This window comes from Folsomia candida, unplaced genomic scaffold (assembly GCF_002217175.1).
Source record: "Folsomia candida strain VU population unplaced genomic scaffold, ASM221717v1 Fcan01_Sc006, whole genome shotgun sequence".
NCBI classification, from domain to species: domain Eukaryota; kingdom Metazoa; phylum Arthropoda; class Collembola; order Entomobryomorpha; family Isotomidae; genus Folsomia; species Folsomia candida.
The window spans coordinates 1,045,003-1,064,835 of NW_019091198.1; the positions used below are offsets into that span (position 1 = coordinate 1,045,003).

Consider the following 19,833-nt stretch of genomic DNA (forward strand, 5'->3'; position numbering starts at 1 on the left):
GGTGTAAAATTGCTACAAATTGAATCAGAGATAAAAAAATGAGTTGTATTTCAACATGAATCTAAGCCAGCTTTCATCTAGGAAGTAGAAATTGTGAGAATTATTAGACTGGACATGCTTCTCTTTCCCCAAAACAGTTTTGAGTGTTTTGAGCACTTGAGGTGTGGAAGGAACGACGACGAGCAAACCTTTCGAGGAAGAAGAAAGGGGAAGCGAAATGTGGAAACCCAAAAATGAAAAGTAATCTTTCGGAGCAATCGCATTAGCAACGGCACTTACGCTTACGATTTGAGGAAGGAGGGAGGACAAGTGCTTCCAGGTCAAGTTTTCCCTACCAATATCTCCGTGCTGTGGCAGTGTGGTTGGTCCTGATGGTTTTTCTTCTACCAGTGATTACTTCCACACACACACACACACAATAAAACGAGAGGATAGACCAAGTTGGGACGGACTGCACTTCACTTTCTCCATAAAATCCACTTTCACTCCCACACCTTTATTTTTCCAGCCTCCACTTTCTCTCGGAACAAGAAGAAGAGCCACAACTACCAGACTGCACATCTTACATATCTTGGCTTCTCATTGTCTCATGAGCACAAGCCAAGTTTTATAAACTGTGCTGCAGAGAATAAGCGGATGTACGAGTTTAGTTGATACAAATCCATGAAACATATCGAAACTCCACTTAGATTTTCTTTATTTTGGCGCTAATTGAAATTTTCTCCATGGACGACTAGAGCGTCGTACAATTCTTATAGTTGGTGGAGGAAATTAAATGTCCGAGATAGGCACGCTAGAGCGAATACCTAAAGTCAACAACGCAGTTCTGCCGAATTATATAACGTTTGGAAAGCATTGCATGATTCAACTATGGCTCTAGTACACAAAACTAAATATTAAACATTATTGGACCACTTTAAGAAAACAGAAATTCACCTCAGATATAAATTTCATCATGTTGACAAGCAATGTAAGTATCAAAGTTGGTCCCTGTGAAAGGTCACCTGTGCCGAATCTGCTACAATTCGTCTCGTCTCTTCTACTACTCCTCAGCCCAGGTCACCCAAGCCATGGTTCACTTTCTCTCCATCAAAGGAAAACTTTTGGCTTTGTTCTCGAAATGAAAGCGAGAGACTGTCACTGCATACAAATTTCCAGCAATCCCTGCATTAGCTTTGGTCCAAGTAGGGAAGCTTTTCCCAGAAAGAGCTAGATAGTAGCGTAACTTTAGTCGGTTCCGTCCCTACTTACTTCCGATGTCTACTCTGTGGAACTTTATCTACCTGCTTGTGCGTCGCATTATCTGACATGAAACAAAGGGGAAGGACATACAGTGATAGATCGACAAAGAGAGATGGGCCAAAATTTACAACTATGCTGTCCATCTTAAACTTTTGATTTGATACATTAAGTTAATTTAAATACATCAGTTGACATGGGCTGACACGATGATATCAAAAGCGAATACTTCGCCCACACAAATACACACCCACCTATCTACCTACTTCATCGCTGGGCATGGTAACTTACTTGGTACATATTTTTCTACAGAAGAACTTACAATACTTGTTCTTGAAGAAGAACAACAAAAAAAGTGAGAAAAAGTTCAATCTGTTCAGGAAATTGGTTGTTAGGAAAGTCATAAAAAGTTTCTTGTCTCTTCTTCTTGTCCTTCTTGGTGGAGGTCTTGGAGTCGAAGTCACATATAAAAAAGAAGGAAGAAGAAAAAAACAAACAACGGCACAGGAACTACGTTTTGCTCGGTTGCCCCCTCACTACCACGGCCATGAAGAACCAGCGCAATAACAGTAGTGCAACTGACATTATGTGTGTTTAGGGGGAACAAATGGAGACAACTTCTTCGTACTAAAGCAAAGTTCGCCGCTTGTTAGGTGGATTTCAGCCCAAGAATAGTAATGTAACTGCTTTATTAGTATCTATGATGATGCCGAGACAGATTCACTTTCTCGCAATTAATGACACCTTATACCCTCCTTATCCACTTTATCTCTTGGTAACTTTCCAACAAACGAGACCAGACCGCAATACAATTTCTGAGAAAAAAATAAACTCCTTTTTGATATTATCTCGAAAAAAAAGAAAGAAATCCTTCCCAACCAAGTTCCACACAAATTGTGGTCGGATTAGTCGTATAAAAATCTCATATCACGCTCTAAGAATTGTACGTAGGAGAAACAGGGAAATAAATAATGCATCCAATACAACATAATACGTAATAAATATGACCGTCACTTTATGCAGCCTGCTTATTTATTGACCATGAATATGATTACATGAGAGCGCACTATTAACTATTAAGTGCAGCAAACAACAATAAAGTCAACTCTGTCCAACGATATTTCTAAACAGCGAGAGGTCTCCCATTTTTTCTTCGTCCTGTCCAATTTATTGAAGGAGGAAATCTTTAATGGGAGGTCGGCTCTGGGTAAAACGCTGCTGCACTCCACAGCACTTTAGGCTTCCTCCGCCTATCCACAAATTTTTTGTGACGGCTCCAAAATATGTGGCAATGTATTTTGAATGTAAAGTTTCAACTGCGCCACCAACAAACTCGTTCTGGAGAAAGTAAGAGAAAGATTGCTAAAAGATGAGATGACGAAAGTCCTGCATTGCGTCTCTCCTCGTCTCGACATGCGGCAAACCATACCCCAGAGAAGGGTAGTAAGCAACCTTGTTTTTAGCTCATCCATCCTCGAATCATTTTCTGGGTGACAAGTTAAAAAATGAAAGTTTCTCCCTGCTCAGCCATGCACCATGGACGGACGTATGTGCTCACACAATTGAAATATTGCGAGATCTCGTATTCATTTATTTACAGAAATACGTGCAACCTCCTCGTCTCGTCTGAAATTGTAGGTAGATGGTAGTTATGCACAAAAATATGTTTTTTTCTCTGCTTTTTCCTCATTGCACAACTGCACATCCAACCAACTTGGCGATATGTACATACGTATTTTTATCTGTGTGTCCTACTTCTTGCATAATGGCATCTCCTTCGTCGGGGAATGTGGCAAGGCAGGAAGGAAGGGAAAGTTGAGATGTAAGTGGGCGAAAACAAGGCGGAGGAAGAGAATGAAGTGAAACGAACCGATATCTTTGACAAAGGAGGTCAGTCTGATAACCAAACAAAAACACTTTACGAATACTGAAGACGAGAAAGGGCAGCATTTGTAGTAGAAATACGTACAAATTTTGTACGTATTTCGTAGTAGTGAGTAAGTAACGTGACGCGATAATTTGCTCTCATTGTGATGTTGGTATAATTTCTTTACGTCATGTCCACCAATACAAACAAGTAATACTGCTTGGCATTCAGGCATGGTCACACACCAAACTAAACGAGCTTTCAATGCCCAAGTGTAAATAAAGTGAGGATATAAAACCTTTTTACGACTTAATTTTGACTTTAGTCCCATTTTATTGAAATGGCCTTGCTTTCTGGCGTGGGTGATTTGTGGATTGGCGAAAAGATAGTTGCAGACTGTTTATGTTAGCAGTGGAGGAAAAATGCGCTCAATTACTTATTTCTGCGTCATCTTGAACGGATTGAATAGTGAAATGAACATTATCGTCGCTTGTAAGCCCCTTTTCTCCTCACATTATGTGCCGCTCTTCTCGCCATAAGCCTTTTGCTCGAGTGGTACCTAGAGGACTTAACCACACAAAAGTGAAAATCGGATTTTGACTCCGACTCCTCTACAAATGAAGCGAGATGACGTAGGACAGAGTGAAAGTGAAAGCAAACAAATTCCTCTCGTGATGAGAAATGGGTTGGATTTTGAATGGGGCACACAGCAGCAGAGTTAAGGCGAGAGTCATTAAGGGAGAAAATCCTGCCTCGATTTCTCCCCCGTCAGCCAGCTTTCTCCCAATTCCTTTCCGATCAGTAGTAGTACATGCACTGAGCACAATGCAATTGAGTGGAATAATTCGTCGAAAGAAGAAAAATGAGTTCTAATTTCCATTACATAAGTTCTTCATTGTTCCGCCGATTCTGATGATGAGTTCTGTCGGCTTTCTTTCACCTGCTAGATTCCATCGCCCGATGGGTGAAATTCATCATTGACAAAACCCTCATTTTTTGCTCACTCTTCAAGTGTAATTGCAGACGGGGAATAACTCGTTTGCACGAAAAAACTGTGCAGGTTGTTGATCTGGGTATGCACGTAGCTACATACTCTCGGCGAATATGCGAGAATCTACTCTTGCCAAAATTTGCCAAAGCAGCCTCATTTTGCATTTTACAAGTAAATCTCCCAACCTTTTGAACTCTTTGGACCAACATGCATACGAAGCCTGTACGTATTTCAAGTGAAAGTATCAAAGTACAGGAAAAGTGACGAGTATTCCGTGTCCGTGCTTGCTTCAAAGTTTTGGTAGAAATAAAGTTACGGCCCTTCATTCAAATTAGTCGAGCTTCACCTCACCCAACGTAGGTTACAATAAATTGTGAGTCGGGATGGAAATAAATTTCGAATATTCCGTCCGACTCGCCTGTTTCAAGAGTTGAGTCAGATGGATGGGAAAGGAAGTTGTCAGTTCAACTAGATCAGAAATTTAACAAGAAGAAGACGACTTTCTAGCCTCACTTTACACCAATCTCAATAATTTCCTCCAAACCCTACCTGCCAACCATAATTCTTGCCCAGGCATAAAAACCGCAAGCAAATCAGCTATTGGCCCAGGCACATTAGGCAAAGCTGCAGTATAGCATATAATGCACGTGTATGTAGTAGTACCACGATTGGTAATACGGAACTCGCATTCCGCCGAGGGACCAAACAGACAGACAGATCGACTCTAACCAGGTGCAACATTAATTATTAAGCACCTTGTCCAAACTTATTTTTCTTCCTCCTTGGTGAAAGTGGTTATTAAGTGGAAGAGACAACCATCGCATATCGCATTGGATGATGATTCCAACCTCACAAACTCAAATTTAATTCCCATCAAGGAAGAATGGACACTTTTTCCTCCATTCCTACATATCTGGTTGGTAAACAAGTCCATCTCTTTTCCAGGGCTGCTAAGTTTTCTCCAATTTGTAAAAAATGATATTGTAAGGAAAAAAGCCTTTCATACAAATTCGGAGAGAAAGTTATGTTCACCAAGGAAAAGTAATGAACTGCGAGTAGCTCAGCTCTTGTATCGCTTTACATTCATTCTCATGAAGAAAGCTTTTTTTGTGCAGTCGACGCGAGCAGATAGATTGGCTGACTCGCTACAACTACAAAACACTGGCTGGTTAGTCTTTTATGAAGCTCAAGGCAAAGGATATAAAAAACTGAGCCTGTGTCTACAGCTTTCTCTCCTCGTAGCTGATCTGATGCACTTCCTAATTCATTTGGGGAATCAAGTATCACACGAGTATCCAAACAAGTCGTCGTCGTGGAGGGTTTTCATTTTTAGTATTAAAGAATGAGCTCTGCCTTGGGCAAATTTGGACGGAAAATCGAATGTGAATGCTCTCCTTAGGCTGCTGCTGAAGAGAAATTTGAGCTTCCTTCCTCCTCAGAGTTTACAAGAGTGAGATCAATGATAATAATAAAAATCCCTTGGCGAATTACATAACCTTGGCTGCGCTCTCGCTGTTTTCGGGGTTCACCAAGTAAAAACTAACCTCAGCACTTTCCTAAATACAAGGACTGAATCCCCACCAACTTGTGTCAAGTGCAGTATAAATTGGGCTGAGTAATGAGACGACTTTGGTCTTATTATGGGATGCAGAACCCGAACAGAACTATTAAAAAAGCCGTCTTTTATTTAAAGACAATGAAAAGATAACAAAAGAATTGGAAAAGTTTTAAATTAATATCCCAATTTTAAAATGGTTTGACTGTATCAGAATTTAATCAGAAAAGGGAGACGCACAGTTTGTGGGGTGAAAACCATAATAATATTCGTGCCCCTAATTTGCTCTCGTGATAAAATCCAAGCACTTAGTTTTCATTCGAAAGCATCTGTTAAATTTGAGCTGCTCTTTCTTCTCTTGTCCACGGTTCGAAATATTCCCGTGGATGTGCTGAGCGAGGTATATATGGTCCCACAACTACCTATTTATTCTCCAGATAACTGAACAGAGAGAGCCCGGTAATTGCAGGACTCGACCAATCTAAATGAAACAGGAAGTAGCGGAGTGACTATAAATGTGAAATGTCTCTGTTAAAGGAGAAAGCACGAATTTTCAACTTGCCCGAAAGTCTCAATTATCCTTTAAAATGGACGATTTCATCCAAATTTGGGAGGAATATGGCCACCTCCTCGTCTCGCCGTAGCCACCACTCCTGCACTTAAAAAGTCTAGCCCTAAACCCTATACCCGTGCACGTGACTTTCTCCAAGAAGCCTCATTATAATTGCAACATGTTAAAGAAACAGTATAAATTTAAAGGGATGAACTCGACCAGAATTTCATCTTCCTCTCGATCCCTGCTTGCTGCTCCGAACTCTTTACCGTTTTAGTAAAATAAAGTAGTCGTAGTCCTTCCAGCACTATCTTACTTATTCTCCTGCAGAAGATTCCGCTTTTCCTGGTTGTGAGGAACTCAAATTCTTTGAGAAGAGAGGAAACCTAATGATCCCACCACTACCCAATGTCCGCATGTGAAATGGAATGGATGAGGGATTTTCTCATAAAAATGGAACGGAGAGAACCTAACGAAAAGGACGACGAGCATGTAAGTATGTACGATGTTCGGTATATTATGGAATGACAGCAGCAGCAGCAGCATCGTGTATTTATTTCACCTTCTCCCACTTTCACTCCCTCTTCCTTATTCCTGGGAGAAATTGGGAGTCGGGTCATGTTTCTAGAATTCACACCTTGAAAGCTTACTTCTTGAAAATTCCATCCATTTTTTATTTGTGTCTCTTTCACATTCTCTCTGTCAGCGTTCGACTCGGGATGGTGGTGCATGGAGGTGGGAAGGAGGATGAGGGAGCTCAGATCCAGGCTTGGTGCATACTTCGACTATCTAGTTTTCTAAAAACTTAGTTTGGAAACTTTGAAATAAGAAAATCTATGCATATTAAATCCAACCATGTCGTATATTTGTTTATGAAAGGGCTTGATTAGACGATGCAGAGTCATTTTCCTTTCTCCAACGTATCTAGTAACAAACATTCATCAAGCTGCAGATGTAAGTATGGTCTGTGATTGTAATGCATTGAGAAGAAAGCAAACTAGTCGTCGTTTTTTTCACCGAGCATTTTCTCAATTTTGCCATTTTTCTTCCTGTCGATTGCAGGCAATTCTAGGAGGAGGAAGCTTTTCCCCGATAACTTGTTCATATACTTTTTGAAACCTACGTATTTCATCGAGATATCTTTTTCCCCATTCATTCAGCGTATGTATGTACCCAAGCTTCAGGAATCCGCCGACCAAATTTAAGAGATTGATAAAAGTGAATGAATGAAGAGTGAATGACAAGGCAGACAAAAATGGAATTCTGATCGTCTCCTGTCAACTCCTTCCTATGTTTCTCATTTCTTGAGAATAAGAAGGAGAAGAAGAATCCATCACGAATCAAGAATTCATTCACCGGCATAACTCCGACCAAACCTGCTGTTGTGTTCAGAGTCCAGAATGCACAAAGACCCTTTCTTTGACGTTCTCTCTATTTTGGGAAGAAGCCAAGCAAGTCCCTCTGCAAGAATGGCGAACTGCAGAAAAGGCATCGTAGTTCACCTTTTTCGGAGGTATTCATTCCAACATATCCAAGTATTTTGACAGACAAAAAATAACAGAAATATTTTTCTTTTTAAATATTGGCCCCGTTTTTACTACGAGATTTCCACGAGGTCGGGTCAGATTCATATACATATTTACATTTCCATTCCACCTGCTCTGCTAAATATTGAAGTAATGCGATACCCCACCACTGAATACCTGGCGAAATTCCATCCTGATTCTGATCAGCTTTAATATCGTTGTGGGAAGGATATATGTAACTTTACGACAAAGGAACCTGTCTTTTACGACATAGATATCAGATAACATTGCATATAAACAAATTGGAAAGGTGTCACGTATCATAATAAAGGAGGAAATATTCCAATATATTTAAATATTTACTTGTAATGGAGATGATGATTCTGGGAGGAAAAAGAAGCTAATAATCTTCCCACCACGGTATGAATTTGATTTTTAATTTCCCACAAAAAAACAAGTAACAGAAATTAAATTTTACAACTTCCATTAATCTTGCATTAAATTTATCTAGCAACCTGTAATTATGCGAAACATTTGCAACCTGCATATAAGCAATAATCTGACAAATCTACGCCCTACGAGCAAGAACAATTCCGTCATTTAATTTTATTTCATCTGCTGACGAAGGTAGCACATCTGCACTCGGAATGCAAACTCAGCATGAAAAAAAATTAGAACGGTTATGGCGAAGGTTTGGTTTGGCGGAGAGGTTCTCGTGGGTGCCAAGTGGGAGGAAGGAAATGTTATTCATAATTTGTCTCAAAGTGGTACTAAACCCCTCTCTCCTGGACAGTTATGAGTACGTAAATCTCTCCGGAATCTGACTGTACTTCAATTATTTTAATGTCCAGTAATTCAAACCAACCACAATTATGCTTTGCTTGATCTTGCTCCTGATGCACTATTCCATAACTAATGTTAACTTATGTGGTATCAACTTTGCTGGACCGCAATATTTTGCGAAACATTTGGCAATGGTTGAACTCAAAGGGATCCTCGAAATATGCAGTCGGATTTTCCGAAAGTGGGAATTGCACATCCCACCCCATGAATTTATATATGTTAAATATGCATATCTTACCTCATAATGAAGGCCACGATGGACTGGTGCTCGTGCTTTCCAACGATGACTGGCACATAAAACTTGGCATGTGGATAGAGTGATCCTTGCGGGACGAGGAGTTTGACCGCATCGCTGGCCTCCGCCTATAGACGAAATAGAGGGACTCAATTTCATTCTTGTAGGTCAATGCCCGGATGTCCAGGTTCTTTTATTTTTATTTTTCGTTATTATCTCATCATTTCAATGTACCTTCACCACGCGGTATGACTTTTGAGCATCCACCAACATGACCGTTGCGAGGGGGGTGGGAGGTTGAATCTGAATTCGTTTTGTGCCCCCGCCTTCTCCTGGGATTCCAGAGCTGTGGGTGGTGGACATTCCGACCTCGTTGCAGTGTCCATTCTCAGGCTCGTAGACGGCATACGACACCTAAAATTGAATAAGAAAAACGAGCGAAAAATCAATAATAATCTTCATTCAGCGTTATAATAAACGCGACTAATTCAACACGTATTTTCACTCCAATAACCAACCATCCAAGCAACGGAAGATATATCCAAACCCAATCGCAGGAATGTGACACTTGGGTAAAACTCTCATAATTTATGGTCCACACACATTACTGTGTTCTTGGTCCAAACATGGAGAATATCGGATTCTCTGTGTGGATAGAGGCATAATAATTCAAAAGAGCCCGAGTAGTGTCTCTTGAACCGTGCCAAATATGGAGAGGGTGACGTATTGTGTGGGATACGTATTGTGTATCATTTCCCTCTCCAATTTCCTCTTACAACTCATTCTTTTGAAATTCCACAGCATACAAATTTCTAGTGGGAAATTTCTGCATATATCAAAAACAAATTACAGGGTGCACTGGATTTGATGTACTATCAACCACTTTTGTTGACCATCCTTCATTTCCAGAAGACCAGCAGGCAGGTCCAATGTTATGGTCATATCTTTCTCTCTACTACAATACACATGTTAGCAGGGAGGTGAACCGTAGCTCAATAAATTATCAACCAACCGCTTCCGAAATGCCAACCATTTATCAAGCGTCGTTGTAAGGAGAACGAGAATGTCATTGGAGAGAATGATCGCTTTTAAAATTTTGAGTGACTTTTGTGCATGTTTTCCTCCATGTATGCGTACACAGTTGGGTTATCATACTTATATGTCAGGCTTTGTTTAGATATTAAACTACGGCAACGCAGGGTACACAAGTAGCGCAAAAATGCTGAGAATGCAAGATTGCTTGACAATTTATCATAATAATACAAGGTTACGACAGTTGCTTCGATAGCCTCAAAAACCTCCATTTTTGAAGTGCTAATTATTTGGGTCGTCGCTAACGGTAATTAAAGCACAAAAATTTCTGCCAGAACGCCGAAATAGCTGATTTCACATTTACAACTGCACTTATTCTTGTATCCATGGTTAAAAAATTAATTCGTGAGAACGAAATGTGAGTGCTGACAATTTTTGTGCGGTATATTTCTGGGCGACAGTTTGTGCGGCGCACACTGGTTCCAAAAGGTACCAGGGTTTTCGAAAATTAAATTTTTTTCATCGTCGAAGCAAGCATCATGAAGACTGTGAAGAGACGAAGTTGCAGTTGGCATGTAGATTATTACAAAAATTATCACAAGGTGCCAGTAATGATGGGAAGTTCCTTCACTCTCTGATTTTACATGAATTTTGTCAACTTCTAATTTATTCATACTACAAATACAAAACCCAGCCTTATATTTGTAGCTTTGTATATTTGTAGCCTTATATTTGTAGATTTTGTGTTATTTTAACATAATTAAGCATGTGCCCCTTCCCATGATGTCGCAATCGAAAAACTGACCTCAGATTCGAAATCAGCGACCAAAAAACTATAAGAATCGACATTTACCCAATGCTAACGACGTCGAAATAATTAATTGAATTATTCGTAACAATTGTAAACATTTGAGATAGGCCGCTATAACATATGTAGGCAATGTAGGTATACATATATAGTAGTTATATAGTATATAGTATATAGCACAACTTCCACTTGTATACCTGTGTATAGCTATGTATAACATATGTGTATGTATATAACTACTAAATATATATATACATAGTATATATGTGATATATAGCTATACACAGCTGTATACCTATAGCACGCATGTGCTATATACTATATGTGAGGCCGCTTATCTCAGGTGCTATTAATATACATAGGCTATTAATAGCACCAAGTCATACAGTATGACTGGGTGCTATTTATAGCAGAACTTTCACCGGGTGCTATTTATAGCAGAACTTTCACCGCCCTCCAGAGGGTATAAAAGGAGCTGCACCAGAAATTTTTGTCAGTCTGCGGGAGGCGCTCGTGGGGGACGTGTCCCTGGGTGAGCTCCCCATTGTAGCCGCGCCCCTGGACCGCCCTGCCTCTCTGGGGAGTCGGGTCCACCCGTGGTTTGTCCCACAGCCCCGACTCTCTTCCCGTTGGAGGGGTGGTCCGGGGGAGCAACGCTGCAAGGGGAGAGCCTTACGGGAAGGTCCCCCCTCCAATGCTCCTCCCACCAAGCAGGCTCACCGGGTGGGGAGCCGGCGGGGCTTGCCAAAAGTGCGGGTGGCGCTTGGCAAGTGAGAGGGGCTCTCTACCTCCAACCCTTGGGTGACGCCGCTCTTTAGCGATACCTCCCCTTGGGGCCGACCGGGTTCCCGAGTTCGAAGCCTTAATGGGGGCCGATTTACGGGTGCGCTCCACCTCGTAAGGCGAGGGTCAGACGGGCCCCCTAGGGGAACGCGGTTGCAGAGGCGGTGACGTGGGCAGGGCTTTCCCGGTCGGTGGAGGTCTTGCGTCTCCGGGCGCAAGTGGGGGCCGACCCGCGTGGAGCACGAGGGAGCGACGTCCTCGTCGTGTGCTCTGGAAACGCCCTTCTCAGGGCGGCCAACAGCTCCCCCCCCCTTATAAATTAATGGCATGGCGACAACCTTTGTCGCCATGCCATAATTTCGCCATTTCTCGTCCGATTTGCATGAAATTTCGACAGACACTTCTTATTGGTGTTGTCGACATGTCGCAATGCTCCACCTACCGCCACCACCTTGTTTTCGCCAAATTTCGTCGCCATGCCATAATTTCGCCATTTCTCGTCCGATTCCCATCTAATTTCGACAGAGACTTCTTATTGGTGTAGTCGACATGTCGCAATGCTCCACCTATCGCCACCACCTTGTTTTCGCCAAATTTCGTCGCCATGCCATAACTTCGCCATTTTTCGTCCGATTTCCATCAAACTTCGACAGAGACTTCTTTTTGGTGTTGTTGACATGTCGCAAGGTCCCACTCACCGCCACACCCTTGTTTTCGCCAAATTTCGTCGCCATGCTATAATTTCGTCATTTCTCGGCCGATTTGCATGAAATTTGGCACAATGCATCTTATTGGTGTTGTTGACATGTCGCAAGGTCCCACTCACCGCCACACCCTTGTTTTCGACAGATTTCGTCGCCATGCCATAATTTCGCCATTTCTCGGCCGATTTGCATGAAATTTAGCAAAAAGCTTCTTATTGGTGTTGTTGACATGTCGCAAGGTCCCACCCGCTGCCACCCCCTTGTTTTCGCCAAATATCGTCGCCATGCCATAATTTCGCCATTTCTCGTCCGATTTATATCAAACTTCGATTGAGACTTCTTTTTGGTGTTACCGACATGTCGCAAGGTCACACTCACCGCCACCACCTCGTTTTCGCCAAATTTCATCGCCATGCCATAACTTCGCCATTTCTCGTCCGATTTGCATGAAAGCACGAAGTTCGTAGTGACTAGGGAGTAATATTACTTACGTGTTTGGAAGTAGAGTCACAAGATGGATGAAGCTGAAGATGAACTTTGAAATTCGAACCCATTTTTGAAACATTTGTCCCAAAGAGTCTTATTCAAATCCAATCACTGTAATCATATCGAAGATATTACGGTTTTCACTTAAGGTTGAGCAGTGCGGCCAACATTCTTACGGTGCCTGGTTTTTTTTCTCGTAAGGTGAGACATGGTGAGTGTGGTGAGGCGAACCTCACAACACTCGAAGAATATGAGGTGAAATTGGTAAAATTTGTATGTGTACGGGGGGTGATCCATATCGATTTTAAAAATTGTCTTAATAAGATGAAATTCAGTCCAGACACTCGTAGAAGACTGAAATTTAGCATGCTGGATTATGGGAACATTTTTTCCGATTACGAATTGTAGTTGGTACAAGTCATCTGACTAAAATTTAGAAGCAGACACTTACCCTGACTTGGGCTAAATAAACACTGCACACTGTTGGTTTTCAAAAATATCCCACTCCACCAGTTTAAATGCCTTGGTACAATAAAATTTAATGTAAAATGGTTTGTTTAACCGAAACCGCAGAGTCTGACTCGGGCTAAATAAAGGCTGCATACTGGAGAGTTTAATTTTCGAAATAATACCCTCAAGATTTTTAGCTTAAAAAATCAAGCTAAAAATTACTATGATTTCATCTCTACGAATGAAGTCTCTATGTCTATTGTCTACCCATTCAAAAGTTATTAAAGGTCAAAGTCGTTGGTATTTTGGACCATGGGAGAAGTACCAACAAAATTAAAAATAATTATTTTTTGTTGCAACTCCATCATTTGTCGCAACCGTTAAAAGACGCAAGTGTTACCTAGATACTTAATGTCAAGCAATCGTGCTGAGAATGCGATACAAAATATAGGAAATATAGATTTCCGAATCTTAATTATTTAAAAATAATAAAATAATTTAGATTTCCTCATTTATTTGCCACTCTGAAAAATCGTGCATCTTACGTGTTTTACTGTTTTATCAATCTTAATTAATCAATCAATCTTGCTGCTTTACATGTCCTACATGTTAGATTCAATTTTTATAAAAATCTCATTTTTCCCCAACCACACCCGCTGGGTGTCAGGAGGTGTGGTCCGGTTGACACCAAAATTTGGGGGGAACCTCCCCCTGTGGTCGTATGTATGATACCACAAACTGATTTCGATTATCTCGACCCGTTCTCCCGTTATCGTGTTGACAGACGGACGGACGGACAGACTAACTAACTCATCGCGTAGCTTGCGGTACTTAATAAATCTAGGCACTTATTTGTGAACTAGAACTAGTACATAAATACAAATCGTCGCAAGGATATATATTTCTCGGGCCAATTTAGAAGAAGAACCAGAGTAATTACAAAACTTTTGTGGACGAGTGGTCCTAGAATTTCGCAGCCTACTTTTTCTACACATAGATGATTCCCATTGATTCACACGTATTTTACTCTAGAGTCATCGGACGTGTCTCTAGCATGCAATTTTGGATTCCGTTTTCGCCAACCTGTCCAACTTTGGACATAGCTATCATAGACTTTTATACACGCACACACATGTTAGTGATGTTGAGAATGTTGGCAAAGTGAGGAGGTAGTACGTATATAGCTGACATATGAACATAGATACGTATGTGGGGAGCAGTAGGCAACAGTTCACTTGCAAATTTGACTTTCTTTTGGAAAAGTTGAGAATCATAGCCAAGTTGTTTTAAGCCGAGAGAAAGAAAGAAAGGAAACCACCGCAGAAAAAGTTTTTTTCGATTTCGGTTGTCTCCAGCAGTTGACTTTTTGGAGGAAGAAGAGTCTGAATCTGCTGTTGTGTGATGGTTTTAGTTGGAAATACCACTTCCAGAGCAGGCATGATTTTGAAGGAAATATATATCTTTTCTTCTTCTTCTGCTATCTGAGCACTACTACTACTAATCCTAAGACTACGCACGTACAAGCTACGATGCTTTTCATTCTGTTTTCTCCTTCTTCGCTGTGTCTAGCTTAAAATCGGCTTGAACAATGTTTGCAAACTTTGCGTGCTCCATTCTATCCAACGATTTATCTTCCGCTGGGCTGGATGATGGGAAAACTCCAAACAACAATTCTAAAATTCCGTCCTGTGAAACTCCAAATCCAAATTCTGTCCGGGTGTTACACTTTCCAAATCTAAATTCTCACTCCATATCCTTTCCAATCTCGAGCCGCCTTGTCTAATAATCTGTAATGCAACGTGTAAGTGGAGCGGTAGTCGAGTAATTGTCGTCATTCGATCCTTTAGATCCGAAAGATTTAAAGACGACGAAAATCCAGAACGGAAGAAGTTGGTTATTTGCGGAGAAAGTTGCAAGTGACATTAAGCAAATATTTGTCAATTTTAGTGCCACTTGTAGATACATGAGATAATTGCTTCAATTCGTTAAAGTCTAGAAAATGAGCACAAAAGTCTCACAGGTCTACAAGACTTAAAAGAGCCTTCCATTAGGCTGTCACAAAAAGTTAAGAATGAGTGTGACAGCACAGCGAATGAGTGCGAGAAAGCAAAAGTATTAACAAAAAGTCCCAAATTCTTTCCCTTCTAAAATAATCCCACAAGAATTGGATTGATTTAAAGTGAATTTGTCTCAATTTTGGTGAAAATAAACACCTTAGACGTCGTATATATATATACAGATTGACTCGTCGACGATGAGTCGTCGTCTGGAACTTTTATTTGCTATGACATGCTACGCTTTACATTACCTACGCAGCAGGTACGTACATACTCGTATTGTAAAATTTCAAGAAACAATTAAAAACGAGATGGCATAACAGAAGTCTTGAAGAACGTTCATCCCATATTACATAAAAACAAAAGTACACTCGCTCATCACCATTTTATATCTGTATTTGACTGAGTGCTTACTTGTGGAGTCTTTACAACTCGCTTTTTTGCAAGAAAATTTCACTTTACGACTCCATTGAAAGCGATAAAGAAGCAACTCTTGATTTCGAAACTTTTTAACAGCCTCATTTTACGACGTTTTACGAAGACGAAATGCACTTTGCTTTCATTCCAGACGACAAACATGGGTTTATATACGAAAGCGTGTCGTGACTCGGGTCGATATGCTTTAAATTCTTAAATATGTACATACGTCTGACATGTCTTTGGACGAGGGGACTAGTTATTGCTTAAGATGAGTTTATCATGTCTTCATTTTTTGTGTGTGTGGCGAGCTAATGCGTCTCGAAATTAGTCGAAATGTGACGTGCAATGTCGAAATAATATCGAGAACAAATCATATTCCTAAATACGTACTGTGAGCAAGCAACCAATAACGAAACCATGGAATGGCTGCTTTCATTAGGTGAAACAATGGACAAAAAAGTTGACCCATGCACAATACGACACGTACTTACATATGCATCTATGTAACATGTATAATCGTAAATGATTGACTTTTACCATTGGGAACATTAAAAAAAAACATCCAGCGAGCAGATAAGATTTTCTCATTACCCGTAGACAATAAGTTCAGATGTGTCTGCATGCTGCTGGTGATTAGTGCTAATTGCAATTGAGATGTTGAATGAATCTCTTAATTAATTTGTAAGAATTACATATGGGGTCATCCCACTCTCAACATAATCATACGTCTTAGCGATTTTACTTGAAACCAAGTGGCACCTCAGACTAACAATAATGACGTCCCAAGAATACGATGCATGCGTGACTGGATGTTCGAGTCAAACGACTGGTCAAATATGGTCATCTTCATTAACCTCTCTTCCGATCCTTCCACCACCAAACAAAGCAGAAAACGTTGAGGCGTTGATGAATATCTTCTTTTGTTCATGAGTAAATCTTACTCTAGACTCGAGAGTGTTGTTTGCAAAACAAATGTGCTATCTTAAATTGTTTTTTATCTCTCTCTAGGAAAAAAGTTTAAATAATTCATCAAGTTAAAAACTAGCAATCTGCTCCTCCACGTACACTACACACTGCTGCTGCTAATGTATTAACATCAATCATACACAAAAATTCATCCTGACACTGATCTCCTCAAGCTACAGATAGTAGTGCTCGTGTAATATGTTGTACATACATAGATTTACATGGCCAGAGTTCCTCCCAGAGTATGCAGTAAAACGGGGGAATAATTTGGTCATGATTGTTAAAATTCGTTTAGCCCCCATTATCCAACTCCATTTTTAGCCCGAGCTATTCCAAGCCCATCATTAAAGCATAAACTCGCTGGCTTAACTTTTCATTTAGTCTTTCACTTCTTTGTAATCCTCATGAATAATATTGCGAGAGGAATAAAATAAATTCAGTTTTGATGTTTTGATGCCGAGGCGGCCTAACCACAACGATGGAACACCACAAGGAAACATAATTAGAATATGTGTACATACATTCATCCATGACAAACATCACCTCGTATCGTATGTACAACAAGCGGGGTTAATTTAACGGCAACTCCACTTATCCATGTCATGCAGTACATTTTACGGATTGGACTTAGTCACTCTTTTCTCTCAAAGTGCATTCCATTCCTTGGGAATTCCTTGTCACACAGGATGAGACACCACCAATATGTTCTTGTTCATGGTATGCAATTGTGTAGCCTTGTGTGAATCGATTTAACACTGATTGTGAGAAGGCTATGCCAAAAAAGAGGGAATGCTTATCTGCACAAGATAACAAAACGACGATTCATGTGACACCATCCAGCCAAGTACAACAAGCGTGCCTAACCTTTTCTTTCTGTGCTAAGCTTCCGTTGTGTGTATTTTGTTAGGGAGATGTCAATGTGGAAGGAACGGATGTTTGGAAACTATTTACAATTAGAATAGTTTCTCCTGGATTTGAAACGAAATAACTTTTTGAATTAGCCAAACTCTTTCAGTTCTGGAAATCATATGCTTTACTCGGTTTGAAACTCGACGCTCAAGGATTAAGAAGATGCCAACCCATTTTCTTATGGATCATAAATAAAAACTTGTGAGATAGTCCCCGAAAAAGTTTGCTGCAAGAGAACGTGCATAATGTGCAGTGTTGACTGTGGTCCCAGAAAAATAAGAGTAATGTAGAAATAAGCTCAAAGTTTTGTCAAAAAAAAGTTTGGCTACGTTTTTTTCACGAAATGCAGATGTGGTCTGGTCATGGCCATGGCTGATATCAATTGGACTCGATCTAATAATAATAATGGCTGAGTGGACCCCATACCGGCAATTCAACCAAGACCAAAGTCTGACATCAAGTCGTCTTTTCCATTCATATTTTATCCTCCTCTTCAAGACAAGTTTTTTTCTTTTCTTTTATACAAAATGCAGCTCTCTCTCTCTGTTTTCAATCACGAGAAAATTATGGTGGCGACGGTGAGGACGATGAGTAAAAAAACGTGTCGGCATTATGTTATTATGTGAGTGCTGGACAAAAAGATTGCTCAGTGCGAATTTTCTAATTATGTTCGCAGAGGGGATAACTAATCGCATATTGTTAAGAAGGAGATTGAGTATAGTATAAAATTGCAATGCGCAACAACAGAATCTTCTAGAAAATGGACACTTCTTTTCGCATTAACTGTTCCGTCTCAAATCTGTTAACCATGTTATATGTTGACATTTAGATTACGATTTCAAGTAAAAGTTGACCTTAGAGCAGATATTAAGAGTGCACCGAGAAGAAGATGATAACACTACGTTTATGTCATACGAGTGAACGCCAACTTGTCATCGCAGAGAAGGACAATTGGTCATGCAAAGGATTCTAAGGCAGACAGGTCAGAAAATTTAAATGTGTGTAAGCGCCGACAAGATGAGATGGGAGCCTCACGCCTAACTAATCTCGAGAAAGACAACGACCATGCAGTGCCGATGCAAAGTCCTCATGCACTTGGAGAGCGAAGGATACTGAGAAACTCGTATCTTTCTTGGACTTGGATCAAATCATCCCATGACAAGTCCCAAATCGCTTAAGTTATTCAGAGTCGTCTTCAAGTTAATGTGCATACGTAAGCTAAGAAACTTGTATGCACATACATAAGCGTCCATGCATTCACCAATGTCGACTTGAAATACAAGAATTTCTTAAATCTGTCAAAACATGTTGCACTTTTTGCCCCGTTATATGGATAAATATGCTTTGAAAAAAGTGGTTAATGGATGCAAACCTCTCCCCTGCACTGCCTCATCTTAAAATTAACAAGAACCGAAGCCAACCAAGCTGCCTTGAAGCTGAAACTTGTCTCCCGCATAACTAAAGATGACGACGAGGGACCGAATAACTAACCAAGTTCATCCTAACTTTGACATCGGGATGGAACAGGATGAGAGAATTGTAGCAAGAGGAACAAGACGAAGGGAAGAAGTGAAACTGAACTGTAATGTCGAGACCTGTTTCACTTCACTTGCGTTTCTTTAAGTTGCCAGCTTAAACTTAGGAGGGGAGCTTCACCACCTGCCCCTCTCAGATCTAGATGTGCTTTGGATATGTGGTAGGGTCCCATGAGTGTACTAAAACCCTAAAGTGGTTTGACTCCATGGCCACAGTTACGCCCGCCACACCCACTCAAAGGCGCCAAAAACACGAAAAAAGCCCTGTGTTCACTTGTTCAAACCCTAGCCAAAAATCCAATTTTGCTCGGATTTTGGTCAAATTTACATTTTTGTGATCCCAGATACTTGCTTGATCATATCCAGTAGCAATCTCAACTTTTTTGAAATTTTGAATTTTTTCGAATAATTCATCAGCCCGAAAATGCCCGAAAATTTCGAAAATTTCAAAAAAGTTGAGATTGCTACTGGATATGATCAAGCAAGTATCTGGGATTACAAAAATGTAAATTTTATCAAAATCCAATCAAAATTGGATTTTTGGTGGATTTTTGAATTTGGTAACTTTTGTGGTTTTCATTCCTTTGAGTGGGTGTGGCGGGCGCAAATGTGCCCATGGAGTCAAACCACTTCAGGGTTATAGTACACTCATGGGACCCTACCACATATCCAAAGCACATCAAGATCTGAGAGGGGCAGGTGGTGAAGCTCTCCTCCTTAGTCCTCCTCCTTCTCCTCACGCCATGCAGAGCAGAACCAGCTCCTCAGTTAATCCAATTACTCGACTGCTGCAATTTTACCATCAAGTTAAGTTTGCGTTTCCAGCAGAAGCAGGAGTCAGAGTCAGACAGCTCTCTCTCATCCTGACTTAAGA

The 19,833-nt window shown here is 40.6% G+C and overlaps 1 protein-coding gene across 1 annotated transcript in view; it reads right to left on the bottom strand.

Annotated features, from left to right (window-relative positions):
• The window catches only part of LOC110851411 (transmembrane protein 132D), a 65,236-nt gene that overhangs the window by 23,080 nt on the left and 22,323 nt on the right, over nt 1-19,833 (bottom strand). Inside the window, exons 4-5 of the mRNA XM_022099180.2 lie at nt 9,044-9,223; nt 8,813-8,937 (exon numbers count right to left, since the gene is read on the bottom strand). Coding sequence (XP_021954872.1) covers nt 8,813-8,937; nt 9,044-9,223 — 305 coding nt within the window. The remainder of the gene's footprint in view (nt 1-8,812; nt 8,938-9,043; nt 9,224-19,833) is intronic.